The following is a 12,412-nucleotide window of genomic DNA, read 5'->3' as shown; positions in this document are numbered from 1 at the left end:
TTTAATGAATTTCAAAAAATGGCTGTCCTTTTCATTTCGAAAAGATATAAAGAAAAAAACTAGAAACATAAACAAACAGCAAAAAAAAAAACTCCTCCTAATAAAAAAAAAAAAAGTTTTTCCTTTTTTTAAAAAATATGTTTTAGTCGAAAAAATTTTTTTGTCTAGCTTTTATTTTAAACAAACTCCCCATAATTATAATTTTGAAATTGAAAAAACAGTTAAAAAAATAAATAGAAAAATTTCTAGAAAAATTTGTTTTCAATTTCCCGAAGGATTACAAAAATTTTATTTGTTTTTAAGTGATTTTTTTTTTTCAAAAGGTTTTTTTTTTCGGGAACCAGTTATTTCAAATCGCATTAGTTTTGGAGCTTGTTGCATTGATGATATTTTTTTTAAATTAGTAGGAGCTGACACTTCCTTCCATTATGGACACAGCTGCCTTGTTCCAATTATTAAATGTTTGGTGCCTATTTCTTATATTTTCTTAGAAATTTATTTTGACCAGAGCTTTCTTGTAGAAATCTTAAAAAAAAATTTTGGAAAAGCCGAAAGTTCGTTGAATTTTCTATCTACCATTCAGTTTATTTCCTGCTTTAAAAAAATTGAAAATGAGTTAATTTTTTATTTTAAAAAAATAAAAATACCTCAAAACAAGCCTTTATCTCCTGGGGAAACTTTAGGATGCACCAGCCCTTCTCTTTGGAATAGTAAAAATATTGTATATATAGGAGACGGAAGGTTTCATTTAGAAAGCTGCATGATAGAATCTCCCAACAGTCGTTTTTTTCAGTATAATCCGTTTTCTCATTTATTATTTGTTACTGAATTTTCCATAAAGGAATTTTTGGAAGAAAGAAAATTTATACTTTTAAAATCAATTATTAACCAAAAAAATTTTTGTTTTATAACAGGTGCTTTAGGACGCCAGGGGGATGCGAATATTTTTAAAAAAATAAAAGAAATTTTTAAAATAAAGAAGTTTAAATTCTTTTCAATTTTTTCTACAGAAATATCGATTGATAAATTAGATATTCTGGGTTTTAAAAAAATTGATATTTTTATTCAAATTGCCTGTCCAAGATTAAGCTATGATTGGGGAAAAATTTTCAATTTTCCATTATTGACATCATTTGAAGTTTCCGTTCTTTTTGGTTTTACTGTTCTAAACAATACACGTTACTCAATGGATTATTTCTCCAATTCAGGGGGGTTTTGGACTACCTACATAAAACCTAAAAAAAAATTTTTCTTCTAATGATTTTAAATTTTTTTTTGCTAATGATTATATTAAAATAAAAAATTAATAACCTAATTAATATTTCCCCTGATAAAGTGAGAAATTAAATGAACCCAATAGAAATTCTTTCTGTAAAAGTCCAAAACAATTTTGTTGACATAAAGAAAAATTTTATTTTCGAAATTTTTTATGAAGTAAAAAAGCTGGTGAATAAAAATTACACATTGAAAATAATTTACGTTATTTCCCCTGAAGATGAAAAAAAAGATCAGGAATTAGAAATTTTCGAAATTCCAGCATTTAAATTGGGAAAATTTAAAATGATATTAAAAACTCGTTCTCCAAATTATGAAAATTTTTCTATAAAAGAAATAATTGGAATAACGGCCATAATTTTAACTTTGGCGTATGAAAAAAAGGAATTATTACGAATAGGTTATTATATAAATAACGACTGTCCTGAGGATATCACAGAAAATCTAAATAAAAATTCTAAAAACGAAGAAATAAAAATTATTCGTAAAATCCTTACTGAAGAACCTAGAATTACTTATTTTCAGGGGTTTTTTGAATAAATATAAAAAAATTTACTTTTTTTTTTTGTAATTAAATATTTATTTTTAGAAAATATATTGAAAATGGAAAAAAACCAGAATCTTTTTTTAAATTCTTTAAATTTTTCTAAAGGATCTTTTTTTTTTTTTTGGAAAATTTTTATTAGCTTTACACTTAGAAAATTAGATAACATTTCAATTTTTTATATTTACATTTGGGGAATTTTATTTATTGGAATAAAAAAAAAAACCAAAAAGATTTCTCAATTTTTTTCCCTTTACTTTTTAAGTCAAAGATTTCAACCCGGTATTTTAAAAGAAAGCTATTATTTTCATTTTTTATTTTTTTTAATAAAAAATTTTAAAAAAATTGGAAAAACCCAAGAAAGAAGTTTTTTGAAATTTTTATCTTTTCTAATCCAAGGTTGTAATTCTGGGTTTTCTTTTAAACCTATTTTTATCCACTTACTGGCAAAAGAAATAATAAAAAAAATAACAAATTTAACCAAAAATGGCTTTTTACTTGAAAAAATTTTGTCCCGTTTCCAAAATCAGGGAACAAAAGATGATGTTATAAACAGTATTTTGATAAAAATTTTTTACAAAAAAATCGATTTTAATAATTTTGAATTTTTTTTCAGATCGAATATTAAAAAATTTTCCCTATTTAATATTTCGATTAAAAAATTAGGAAATATTCTTTTTCTTAGGTTTTTTTTTTCGGCCCATTTCTTTGGGAAAGAATTGAAATTATTTAAAAAATGGATTCTTAAATTAATAATTTTTATAAAAAAAAAAAAATTTCATAGAAAAAAAAATTTCATAGAAATGTTCGGTTCTAAAAGAAGAGTAAAAAAAAATCCCAGAAAAAAAAAAAAAAAAAGGTTATTTTTTTCCCTTTTTAAGTTTATTAAACTAAAAAAAATTTTTAAAAATTTAAAAAAATTGGAACGAGAAAAAAATTTATTAGTCAAAAACCGGGTTGAAAGGGAAGAGAAAAATTCTAAATTTGAGGTTGGGAAAAAACCTAAAAGTCTTTATTTTTTAATTTCAGACTTTTTCAATCATTTGATTTTTAGAAAAACAAATTTTTCAATATTTTTGAGGAAAGAAAAGATTAATTTTGATTTCTTTGCTCTTAAAAGAGGAAATTCTTTTTTTTTTGAAATGTTTTGTGATAGACTAAATAAAAAAAGAAAATACCGTTTTATGTTTAATTGGTTTTTTTTATCTGGAAAAAAATTTTTTTTTTTTTTTATGAATTTAAAAAAAAATTTTTTGCAAAATGAAAAGTGGAAAGTTATTTTTTTTTTACTTTTCGAATTTGGTATTTTTTCGAAAGTTTTCAATTCTTTTGATAAAAAAATACAATCGATAATAAAAAAAATTTATAAAAATTTCGGTTTTTTTCAGAAATTTTTATTTAATTTTTTTTTGAATGAGTTTGCTGGTTTTTTTTTTCATTTGTTGAAAAATTTTAAATTCTTTTTGACTCTAAAAACTCAATTGAAAAAAGAAAACTTTTTTGAAAAAAAAAAAGAAAAAAAACCTTTTTTTTTATCCTTCAAAAAAAAAAAAATTTTTTTTTTACAGATTTATCATAGTTATAATTACAAAATTTTATTTCATAAATCCAAATTTTTCTCTTCACTAGAAATTTTAAAAATTTTAGAAATTTTTTTAAAGTTTAAAATCGATTTGAATCGAAAAATAAAAAAAATTTTTCATATAAAAAATTTTAGTATATTTTTTGGAAAAAGGATAAATCTAAAAAATTTTTCAAGTTTAGTTTGGTTTATTGGTTTTTTTAAAAAAACATGTACTTGGTCTAAAATTAAAAATTTAGCTTTTTTTGAAAATAAAAAATTTCGAAATCTTTTGAACTGTTCAGTTTTTCATTTGCCATTTTTATTAAAAACTCTTTATACTTTTAAATTTTGGAATTTTCTTCCTTCGATTTTAATTTTTTTTTTAGAGAAGTTTTCAAAAGATATTAGAATTTTTAAAAAAAACAAGAAAAAATTCTTTAACTTTTTTGTTTCAACCTCTTTTTCTCAATTTTTTTTATTAAAGGAACTGTCTTATTTTATTCAAAAAGAAAAAACTAATCATTTTTTTTGCATTAATAACCTTTTTGGAAGAAAAATTTCGAAAAAAGAAAAAAAAATTTTGGTTTTTGAAGAAAAAATTTTTAAAAAACCCTTTTTTAAATTATTTGTTCATAAAATTAGAAAAAGTTCCTTTAAAAAGGAATTTTAATAAATTAAAAACAATCTTTGGTAATTTTTTTATTACCCGGCCATTTTAAAATAATCTAATTTAAATATAAAATATTTGTTAAATTTAATTTTTTTTTTATTGAAAATATTTTTTATGAAATTTAAACAAGGAAGGTTACCCTTGAATTTTTTCAATCAAAAAGAAGGAGATGGAACCTTTGGTTTAGAAAATTCAGATTTAATTTCTAAAAAGAATTTTTTTTTTAACAATCGTTTTTTTCTAAAAGACGATCCTCGTCCAATTTTGGATAAAAATTACATGTCAACTTGTATTAAAGAGTTAATTTTTTTTCTTAATAGAAAAGGATTCGGAGAATCTTTGAATATCAAATTACTTTCCACTCCAACAAGTCGAACTTTTTTCAAAATTTTAATTTTTCTTTTAAGTGAAATTGACACAAATTTTGATTTTCAAAAAAAAGTTGAAGAAAATTTTTCAATTTTTCTCAAAGAATTAAAATACCCTTTTCCTTTACCAAAAGGATCTTTATATGTAATCAGTAGTCCACACATGTGGCCAAATTTATTAGCTTGTTTAAAATGGATTTCCGAACTTCTACAATACGATTCTTTCGATCAAAAAAAAAACATTAATGGTTTGGAAAAAAAAAGAAGAACTATTTGGAAACAGTTGGGAGATGCCTATTTTGCTTTTTTATATAAATCCCAAAAAGAAGAAGAATTTTCAAATATTCTATTTTCGTTGGTTAAATTTAAGATAAATCAAGAAAAAATGTCAAGTTTATTTTGGATAAAAAAACTCAGATCAAAATTTCGAAATTTTTTAATTGTAAGAAGAACTTTTTTTCTTTTTTGGATTTTAGATAATAGAAAATTGCTAATAATTGAAATTCACCATAAAATTTCAAAATTAAAAAACTCTTTAAAAAAATTTTTCTTTTCGAGTATTTATAAAAAAAACAAAAAAACTAAAAATTTTAAAAAAAAATTTTTGGGAAACCAAAGTTTTTATTCAAAAAATAGAAAAGAAAAGGAAACTGAACTTTTTTCTTTTTTTAGAAAATTTTATAACCAATCTTTAAAAAACCAAAAAAGAAAAAAAAAGGTCCGAAAAAAAATTTGTCAAAAATTAATTAAAAAAATTCAAAAAAAATTAACTATTTTTAAAAATTTTACCATAAAAAAAAAAATTTTTTCTTCCGAAATTTTTTTTTTAATTAAAAGATTAAACTTAAAGTTTAAAAAAACCTATATTTTTTTTTCAAATTTTTTCAAATTTTTTAAAAATGAAATTTATTTCAATACAAATAAAAATTTCCAGAAGAATATTATAATTTTTAAAAAATTAAATCTTGGACTTACCTATAAAAGATTCAAAACTTTAAATTATCAATTAAAAAGAGATTCTTTTGAAAAAAAAAATTTTTTTTTTAAAAAAAAAAAGACTAATTACTCCCAAAAAAGAAAGAAAGAAAGAAAATTAATTATAAAGTTGTTAAAAATTGAAAATTCTTATAAAATTTTTTCTGATATTGAAAATTTCGATATTAAAAAAAAAATTTATTTCTTTTCTTTGATTTCGGATATTAATTTTTTAAAAAAAATTCTTTCCAAAAACATTCTAAAAAGGTATTTTCTTTTTGAGTGTTTTTGTTTTTTTAAAAAAAAATGTTTTTGGATTTTTGTTTTCATGATAAAAACTATATTTAAAAAATATAAACAATAAAATAAATAAAATTAATAAATTTTTTCTATTCCTTTTATGATTGAAGATTCACAAAATTTAAAAAAAATTTCCAATATCAAAGAGCAATTGAAATTTAAACGAGAAGAAATAACAAAAGAGACTCGAAAACTAAACAGGGAAGAGTCTCTGATGAAAAAGCGAAAAGAAAAAATTTTAAAAAATGAAAATTTATCTGAAAAAAATTTTTCAGAGAACAATCCTATCGAGGTAGAATTTTCAAAATTGAAAGAAGGATTAATTTCAAATAATTTTAAAAATAATTTGAATTGTACTATTGAAATTAGAAGATTTCTTTCTATACAAAAAAATCCTCCTATCCATGAAGTGATAAAATTTGGAATGGTTCCAATTTTTTTAAATTTCTTAAAGAATTATGAAGAACCTCAGTTGCAATTCGAGGCCGCTTGGGTATTAACAAATATTGCTTCTGGTTCAACAGATCAAACTTCGGAAGTTGTGAAATGTGGAGGAATTCAGCAATTTATTAAGCTTTTAGAAAGTCCAAATAACAATGTAAAAGAACAGTCCATTTGGGCTTTAGGGAACATAACCGGAGATTCTCCTGAAAATAGAGATTTAGTTCTAAAAGGTGGAATTCTTCCACCCTTGGTCAGAGAATTAAATCTTCCAAATCGAATTTCTTTCACAAGAAATGCAATTTGGACCCTTTCTAATCTTTGTAGAGGAAAACCAAGTCCAAAATCCATTTTTTTAAAAGAAATTATTTCAAATTTACAAAAATTTATTTTTTCAGAAGATTCGGGGATTTTAGCTGATGTGTGCTGGGCTTTTTCCTATATTTCAGATGGCTCTCAAGAAAAGATTCAAATTTTGATTGAATCTGGAGTTGTTCGACGAATTACTGAACTTCTAATGCATTCTGACACAATCGTCCAAACTCCTGCACTTAGAGTCATTGGTAATATTGCCACAGGAGATGACTTACAAACCCAAAATATAATAAATTGTGGAGCCCTTCCGTGTTTACTAACCTTGCTCAGTTCTCCTTACAAATCTATTAAAAAGGAAGCTTGCTGGACCATTTCTAATATAACTGCCGGAAATCCCAAACAAATTCAATCTGTAATTGACGCTAAAATTATTCCTACTTTAATTTATATACTTAAGTACTCTGAAATCGATATAAAAAAAGAAGCAGCTTGGGCAATTTCAAACGCTACTTCAGGAGGTGTTCATCAACAAATTAATTACTTGGTAAAAATGGATTGTATTAATCCAATGGTTGAATTGTTGACATCTGCTGATTCGAGAGTCATTAAGGTTATTCTTGATGGTCTAGAAAATATTTTGGAAATTGGAAATAAAAAGTCAAACGAATCTAATCAAAATCCATTTAGTATAACCATTGAACAATCCGGGGGACTTGAAAAATTAGAAAACCTACAGCAACACTCTGATAATGATATTTATGAACATTCAGTTAGACTTTTAGAAAAATTTTTTGGTGCGGAAGAAGATCTTTCTGAAAATTTTGAAAAGAGCATTCTTGAAAAAAATAAACAAATTCCTGACTGTTTTTTTGGATTCGAAAATAAATAAAACTAATTTTAAAATAATTTTATTTCATTTTCTTAATGTTTACTTTATTCTTTTTTTTTTTTAATTTTTCGATAAGAAACTCCATGCTAGAACAATTTTCTGAAATCAAATTATTAACTCCATTATATAATTTACAATTTTTTAAAATTTTTTTTAGATCTTTCCAAAATGAAAAAAAATTATTGTAATATCCGAATCTAAATTTTTCTTCCATGGTTCTTATATCAATAGCATTAAATACTTTGGAAAAATATTGCTTATCAAAATAATAGGTACCCTTAGAAGGTTCCAAGAAAGGAAGGGCGAAATCCTTTAATTTTATTTTATCAAAATAAAAAATTATTTTTTTTTGAAACTTTAAGCTTTTTTTTATTCGTGAAACTTTTTTTTTTAAAGAAAAAACCAAATTTTGATTTTCAAAAACCGTAGTTTTTTTTTTTATGAAAATAGAAAAAATGTCAAAGAAACTTTCGGAAAAATCAAAAAAAGAAAAAAATCCAAGAATTATTATGGAGAATAAATAATAATTTAGATTGACATAGTTGAATTTTGATGAAACTGTAAATTCCATAAAAATAACATCTTCATAATCCCTTATAAAACCTGACCAAAAAAATTCAGGAAGGGAAATTGTTGGAGAAAATCCTTGTTTAAAAAAAAAATTTGTCGCATTATTATCTGCGCAAGTAACAATATTTTTTAACCCGAGAAAACGAGCATAATCTTTTAATAGCTCTATTAAGAAGGACCCGTACCCTTTTGTTTGATATTTTGTTTTAACTGCGAAAAAGACCAGTTCTAAAATCTGTTGTCTTTTAAATAAACGAAAAGAACACCCCCCGATTATTTGAAATTTCTTTTTTTTAAAATACATAAGCACGATTGATTCGTGGTTTTTATCAAAAATCAATCTAGTAATATAGCTTTTAGGAATATTTGGAAGTTGATTTTCGAACAAGTGTTTCAATACCCATAAAGATTTTAAATTTTTAGAAATTCCATCATTTTTTAGAATTTTAAAATGGATTTTTTTATCAATTTGAATATTCTTTAAAATTTTCAATCCAATCAATAAAGAATTTTCTATCGAAAGATTAAAAAAATACTTGTAAAATTTTTTTTTACAAAATTTCGAAAAATTTTTAAAATCAAAATAGATAATTTTTCTCATTTTCTTCTTTTTCTTTATCATATAAAGATATATTTATATATTTGGCTGTTTTTAAAAAAATATATGAGTGAAGGAATTCTTGAAGAAAATCAAGAAATTGAAATTTGGAAAATTAAAAAATTACTTGAAAAACTTAAAAATTCCAAAGGAAATGGAACTAGTATGATATCTTTAATAATTCCACCAGGTGACCAAGTTGGAAAAATAAATAAAATGCTTTCGGAAGAATATTCAACAGCATCCAATATAAAATCTCGAGTAAACAGACTTTCTGTTTTATCAGCTATCACATCTACTCAGCAAAGGCTAAAATTGTATCCTAAAATTCCTGATAATGGTTTGGTTTTATATTGTGGAACCGTTTTAGATTCCAACAATAAAGAAAAAAAAGTAACTTATGATATTGAACCATTCAAACCCATTAACACTTCTCTCTATTTATGCGATAATAAGTTTCATACAGATGCTCTGTTTTCTTTATTTGAAAATGAAGAAAAGATTGGTTTTATAATTATAGACGGAAAAGGAGCTCTTTTTGGAATTCTTTGTGGAAATAAAAAAGAAATTTTAAATAAAATTAAAGTTGATTTGCCTAAAAAACATGGTCGGGGAGGGCAATCTGCTATGAGATTTTCTCGTTTAAGAGTAGAAAAAAGATATAATTTTTTGAAAAAAGTGGCAGAATTAGCAAGTCAGCATTTTATCGAAGAAAATCAAAAATTATCAGTAAAAGGAGTAGTTTTGGCTGGTTCTGGCGAATTTAAAAATGAACTGAATTCTTCGGAAATTTTTGATTTTCGGTTACAAGAAAATATAATTCAAATTATTGACATAGCATATGGAGGAGAATCTGGGTTTAATTTGGCAATTGAAATTAGTTCTCCTAAATTAATTGATTTAAAATTTATAAAAGAAAAAAAAATTTTAAGTCAATATTTTGAGGAAATTTCGAATAATAGTGGTAAATTTGTTTTCGGAATAGAAGAAACCCTGGAGGCCCTGATGTCCGGAGCTATTGACATTTTAATTTGTTGGGAAAATTTAAAAACACGTCGGTTAACTCTAACAAATCCTAAAACTGAAGAAATTTTTGTCAAATTTTTTGATTCTTTTGAAGAAGAAAACGCTTCTTTTTTTCAAGAAAAAAATCTTTTCGAGGATGTTGAATTAAAAGAAAACCAATTAGTTATCGACTGGATTATTGAAAATCGAAAAAACTTTGGTTCCAAATTATATTTAATTTCGGATAAAACTCCCGAAGGAAATCAATTTGTAAGAGGATTTGGAGGTCTGGGGGGAATATTACGGTATTCAATGGAAACAAATTAAAAGAAAAAAGTCAATAAACGCTCAATCGGGGAATCGAACCCCGGTCTCCTGCGTGACAGGCAGGCATACTATCCGCTATACTAATCGAGCATCAGTATTACACTTTTTTTTTTATCAAAAAAATCAAAATGAGCTGAAATTCATCATGGAAAAATTTAAAATCTAATAATACTTTCTTTTGAAAAACCAAGTAAATGTAAGATTTTAAAAACTTTTAAATTCATTTTCAAAGGCCCATTAACCAAGATTGTTTTTCCAATATCAGGTTCACCAATAAATTTTTGAATCTGTTGTTGATTAATAATTTTATCCTCGAAATCAAAAGGGGCAAAATAGTTTTCTAACCTATAAAAAATTTTTATGTTTGGAAAATTTAATTCAAAATTTTTTAATTCCTTTAAAAAAGGAAAATTTTCTTGGAAAGTATTCCCAAAAATAAATCTTATTTGGGTACGCATGTTAATTTTGGAAAAAAATTCTAAAAAAGACCAGATGACTGGGGGCCCAATTCCTTCGGTGATAATTCCAATAAATTTTTTCATGTTTTTTTTTAGGTTTGATAATTTAATAATTTTATAAATTTTTAGAAAAGAATCAAATGAAAAATTTTTGAACAATTTAGATATTTTTCCTGCCTTTTTATTTTTTAAAATTAAAATTATTTCTTTTTTATTTCCCATTAAAGGAAAATAGGATCGATATGTATATTTTTTATTTATTTTTTCTTCAACTAAAATTAAAAAAATGTGCTTTTGGGAAAAATTTTTGTTACTCATAAGGTCAAAAATTAAAGCATTTTTCGATAATCTAATTTTTTTTTTTAATTTTAATCTGGTTTCTCTTAATAAAAAATTGAGAAACATTTATTAAAATTAAAAAAAAAAATTTTGTTTCGGGTAAATTTTTTTCCTTTATTCAATTCAAAAACGAATCGTTTTCAATGTCAAAAACTGAGAATAATAACCAAAAAAAATCTATTAAATTCAAAGGAATGAACATAATAAAGGCCAATATTAAAAAAGTCATTGATATTTCGAAAATTTTAAGATCTTCTTTTGGTCCTATGGGAATGGATAAAATCATAAAAAGATCTGATGATAAAATCATAATTACCAATGATGGGGCTACAATATTGAAAAAATTAGAATTAAAAAACGAAATTACCTCAATTATTGGAGAACTTTCCCGGTCTCAAGATGAAGAAATAGGCGATGGTACTACGGGTATAGTTTTGATTGCTGCTAATCTTTTAGATCAAAGTGAAAAATTAATAGAAAAAGGCATCCACCCAGCTCGGATTATAGAAGGATTTGAGCATGCCGCCGATTTTTCTCTTTTTTATTTAGAGACAATTTCTAAGAATTTAAATAAAAAAAATAACATTTATTCATGTTTATTATTTACTGCAATGACTGCTATGAATTCGAAGGTAATAAATCGTTCCAAAAAAAAATTGGCTGAAATCTGTGTTAAAGCGGTTCTTGCGGTTTCTAATTTAGAGAGAAAAGATTTTAATTTTGAGTTAATTAAAATCGATGGAAAAATAGGAGGGAATTTAGAAAATACAACTTTAATAAATGGAGTAGTTATTGATAAAGATTTTTCGCATCCCCAAATGCCCAAAGAAATTAAAGATGTTCGGATAAGTATTGTCACGTCACCCTTGGAACCTCCGAAACCAAAAACTAAACATAGAATAGAAATTGAAAATATTCAAAATTTTAAAGAATTGGAAAAAACTGAACAACAATTTTTTCGAGAAATGATTTTTCAACTAAAAAAAAGTGGAACTAATCTTCTTTTGTGTCAATGGGGATTCGATGATGAAGGAAATCATCTTCTTTTACGAAATAAACTTTCAGCGGTCAGATGGGTTTCAGGACAAGAAATTGATTTATTAGCCCTTGCAACGGGGGCCCAAATTGTTCCTCGCTTCAATGAAATTACAAGTTCGACTTTAGGATTTGCCGCTAGAATTCGGGAAACCTGTTTTGGGACTACTCAAGATAGAATTTTGATAGTAGAAAATTGTGCCCAATCAAAAGCCCTTACAATTTTTATTAGAGGAAGTAGTGATTTCATATTAAATGAAGCCAAGAGAGCAATTCACGATGCGTTGTGTGCAGTAAAAAATTTAATTAGAGATAATAGAATCTTATTTGGAGGAGGATCTGCCGAAATGGCATGTGCTCTAAAAATTTCAACGGAAGCGGAAAATTGTATAGGATTAAAACATTTTGTTTTAAACAGCTTTTCTGAAGCTTTAAAAATAATCCCTTTAGTTTTAGCTGAAAATGCAGGATATTTTTCTATCGAAAGCATTTCGCAATTACAAAACCGTCAAATTAAAGAAAAAAATCCATTTCTAGGAATCGAATGCTCCGGAAAAGGAATACGTAACATGCAAAAATTAAAGGTTTTCGAAAGTTTAATTAGTAAACAGCAACAGATTCAAATGGCTGTTCAAATTGCAAGCGGAATTTTAAGAATTGATGATAATATCCAAATCCAAGATTCTGAAATATAAAACATTTTAAAAAACTGAATTTAAATTTTTATTTTTTTTATTAA

At 24.3% G+C, this 12,412-nt stretch overlaps 9 protein-coding genes and 1 non-coding gene across 10 annotated transcripts; 7 read left to right on the top strand and 3 right to left on the bottom strand.

The window, feature by feature from the left end:
* Positions 1-4: 4 nt before the first annotated feature.
* HAN_1g92 (dph1) lies at positions 5-1,258 on the top strand (the record flags this gene model as incomplete). The annotated part of the gene is made up of 1 exon (XM_001712208.1): positions 5-1,258. One exon carries the CDS (start codon positions 5-7, stop codon positions 1,256-1,258), a length of 1,254 nt encoding a protein of 417 aa, XP_001712260.1.
* An 89-nt stretch (positions 1,259-1,347) lies between these two features.
* HAN_1g91 (asf) lies at positions 1,348-1,815 on the top strand (the record flags this gene model as incomplete). The annotated part of the gene is made up of 1 exon (XM_001712207.1): positions 1,348-1,815. The coding sequence occupies one exon, from the start codon at positions 1,348-1,350 to the stop codon at positions 1,813-1,815; it is 468 nt and encodes a 155-aa protein (XP_001712259.1).
* A 63-nt stretch (positions 1,816-1,878) lies between these two features.
* On the top strand, positions 1,879-4,053 carry HAN_1g90 (hypothetical protein; the record flags this gene model as incomplete). Its single annotated transcript, XM_001712206.1, has 1 exon — positions 1,879-4,053. The coding sequence occupies one exon, from the start codon at positions 1,879-1,881 to the stop codon at positions 4,051-4,053; it is 2,175 nt and encodes a 724-aa protein (XP_001712258.1).
* A 114-nt stretch (positions 4,054-4,167) lies between these two features.
* On the top strand, positions 4,168-5,760 carry HAN_1g89 (hypothetical protein; the record flags this gene model as incomplete). Its single annotated transcript, XM_001712205.1, has 1 exon — positions 4,168-5,760. One exon carries the CDS (start codon positions 4,168-4,170, stop codon positions 5,758-5,760), a length of 1,593 nt encoding a protein of 530 aa, XP_001712257.1.
* A 36-nt stretch (positions 5,761-5,796) lies between these two features.
* On the top strand, positions 5,797-7,341 carry HAN_1g88 (impA; the record flags this gene model as incomplete). Its single annotated transcript, XM_001712204.1, has 1 exon — positions 5,797-7,341. The coding sequence occupies one exon, from the start codon at positions 5,797-5,799 to the stop codon at positions 7,339-7,341; it is 1,545 nt and encodes a 514-aa protein (XP_001712256.1).
* A 19-nt stretch (positions 7,342-7,360) lies between these two features.
* HAN_1g87 (hat) lies at positions 7,361-8,533 on the bottom strand (the record flags this gene model as incomplete). The annotated part of the gene is made up of 1 exon (XM_001712203.1): positions 7,361-8,533. One exon carries the CDS (start codon positions 8,531-8,533, stop codon positions 7,361-7,363), a length of 1,173 nt encoding a protein of 390 aa, XP_001712255.1.
* Positions 8,534-8,575: 42 nt separating this feature from the next.
* On the top strand, positions 8,576-9,841 carry HAN_1g86 (erf1; the record flags this gene model as incomplete). Its single annotated transcript, XM_001712202.1, has 1 exon — positions 8,576-9,841. One exon carries the CDS (start codon positions 8,576-8,578, stop codon positions 9,839-9,841), a length of 1,266 nt encoding a protein of 421 aa, XP_001712254.1.
* Positions 9,842-9,859: 18 nt separating this feature from the next.
* Positions 9,860-9,931, bottom strand: HAN_1g85. Its single transcript has one exon. It is a non-coding gene; the product is annotated as a tRNA-Asp (tRNA).
* A 65-nt stretch (positions 9,932-9,996) lies between these two features.
* On the bottom strand, positions 9,997-10,704 carry HAN_1g84 (hypothetical protein; the record flags this gene model as incomplete). Its single annotated transcript, XM_001712201.1, has 1 exon — positions 9,997-10,704. The coding sequence occupies one exon, from the start codon at positions 10,702-10,704 to the stop codon at positions 9,997-9,999; it is 708 nt and encodes a 235-aa protein (XP_001712253.1).
* Positions 10,705-10,781: 77 nt separating this feature from the next.
* Positions 10,782-12,368, top strand: HAN_1g83 (tcpE; the record flags this gene model as incomplete). Its single annotated transcript, XM_001712200.1, has 1 exon — positions 10,782-12,368. One exon carries the CDS (start codon positions 10,782-10,784, stop codon positions 12,366-12,368), a length of 1,587 nt encoding a protein of 528 aa, XP_001712252.1.
* Between the last annotated feature and the right edge of the window lie 44 nt (positions 12,369-12,412).

This window comes from Hemiselmis andersenii, chromosome 1, assembly GCF_000018645.1.
Source record: "Hemiselmis andersenii chromosome 1, complete sequence; nucleomorph".
Classification (NCBI taxonomy): Eukaryota; class Cryptophyceae; order Cryptomonadales; family Hemiselmidaceae; genus Hemiselmis; species Hemiselmis andersenii.
Note: the sequence above shows the minus strand (reverse complement) of the source record. Positions and strands in the feature narration are given on the sequence as shown.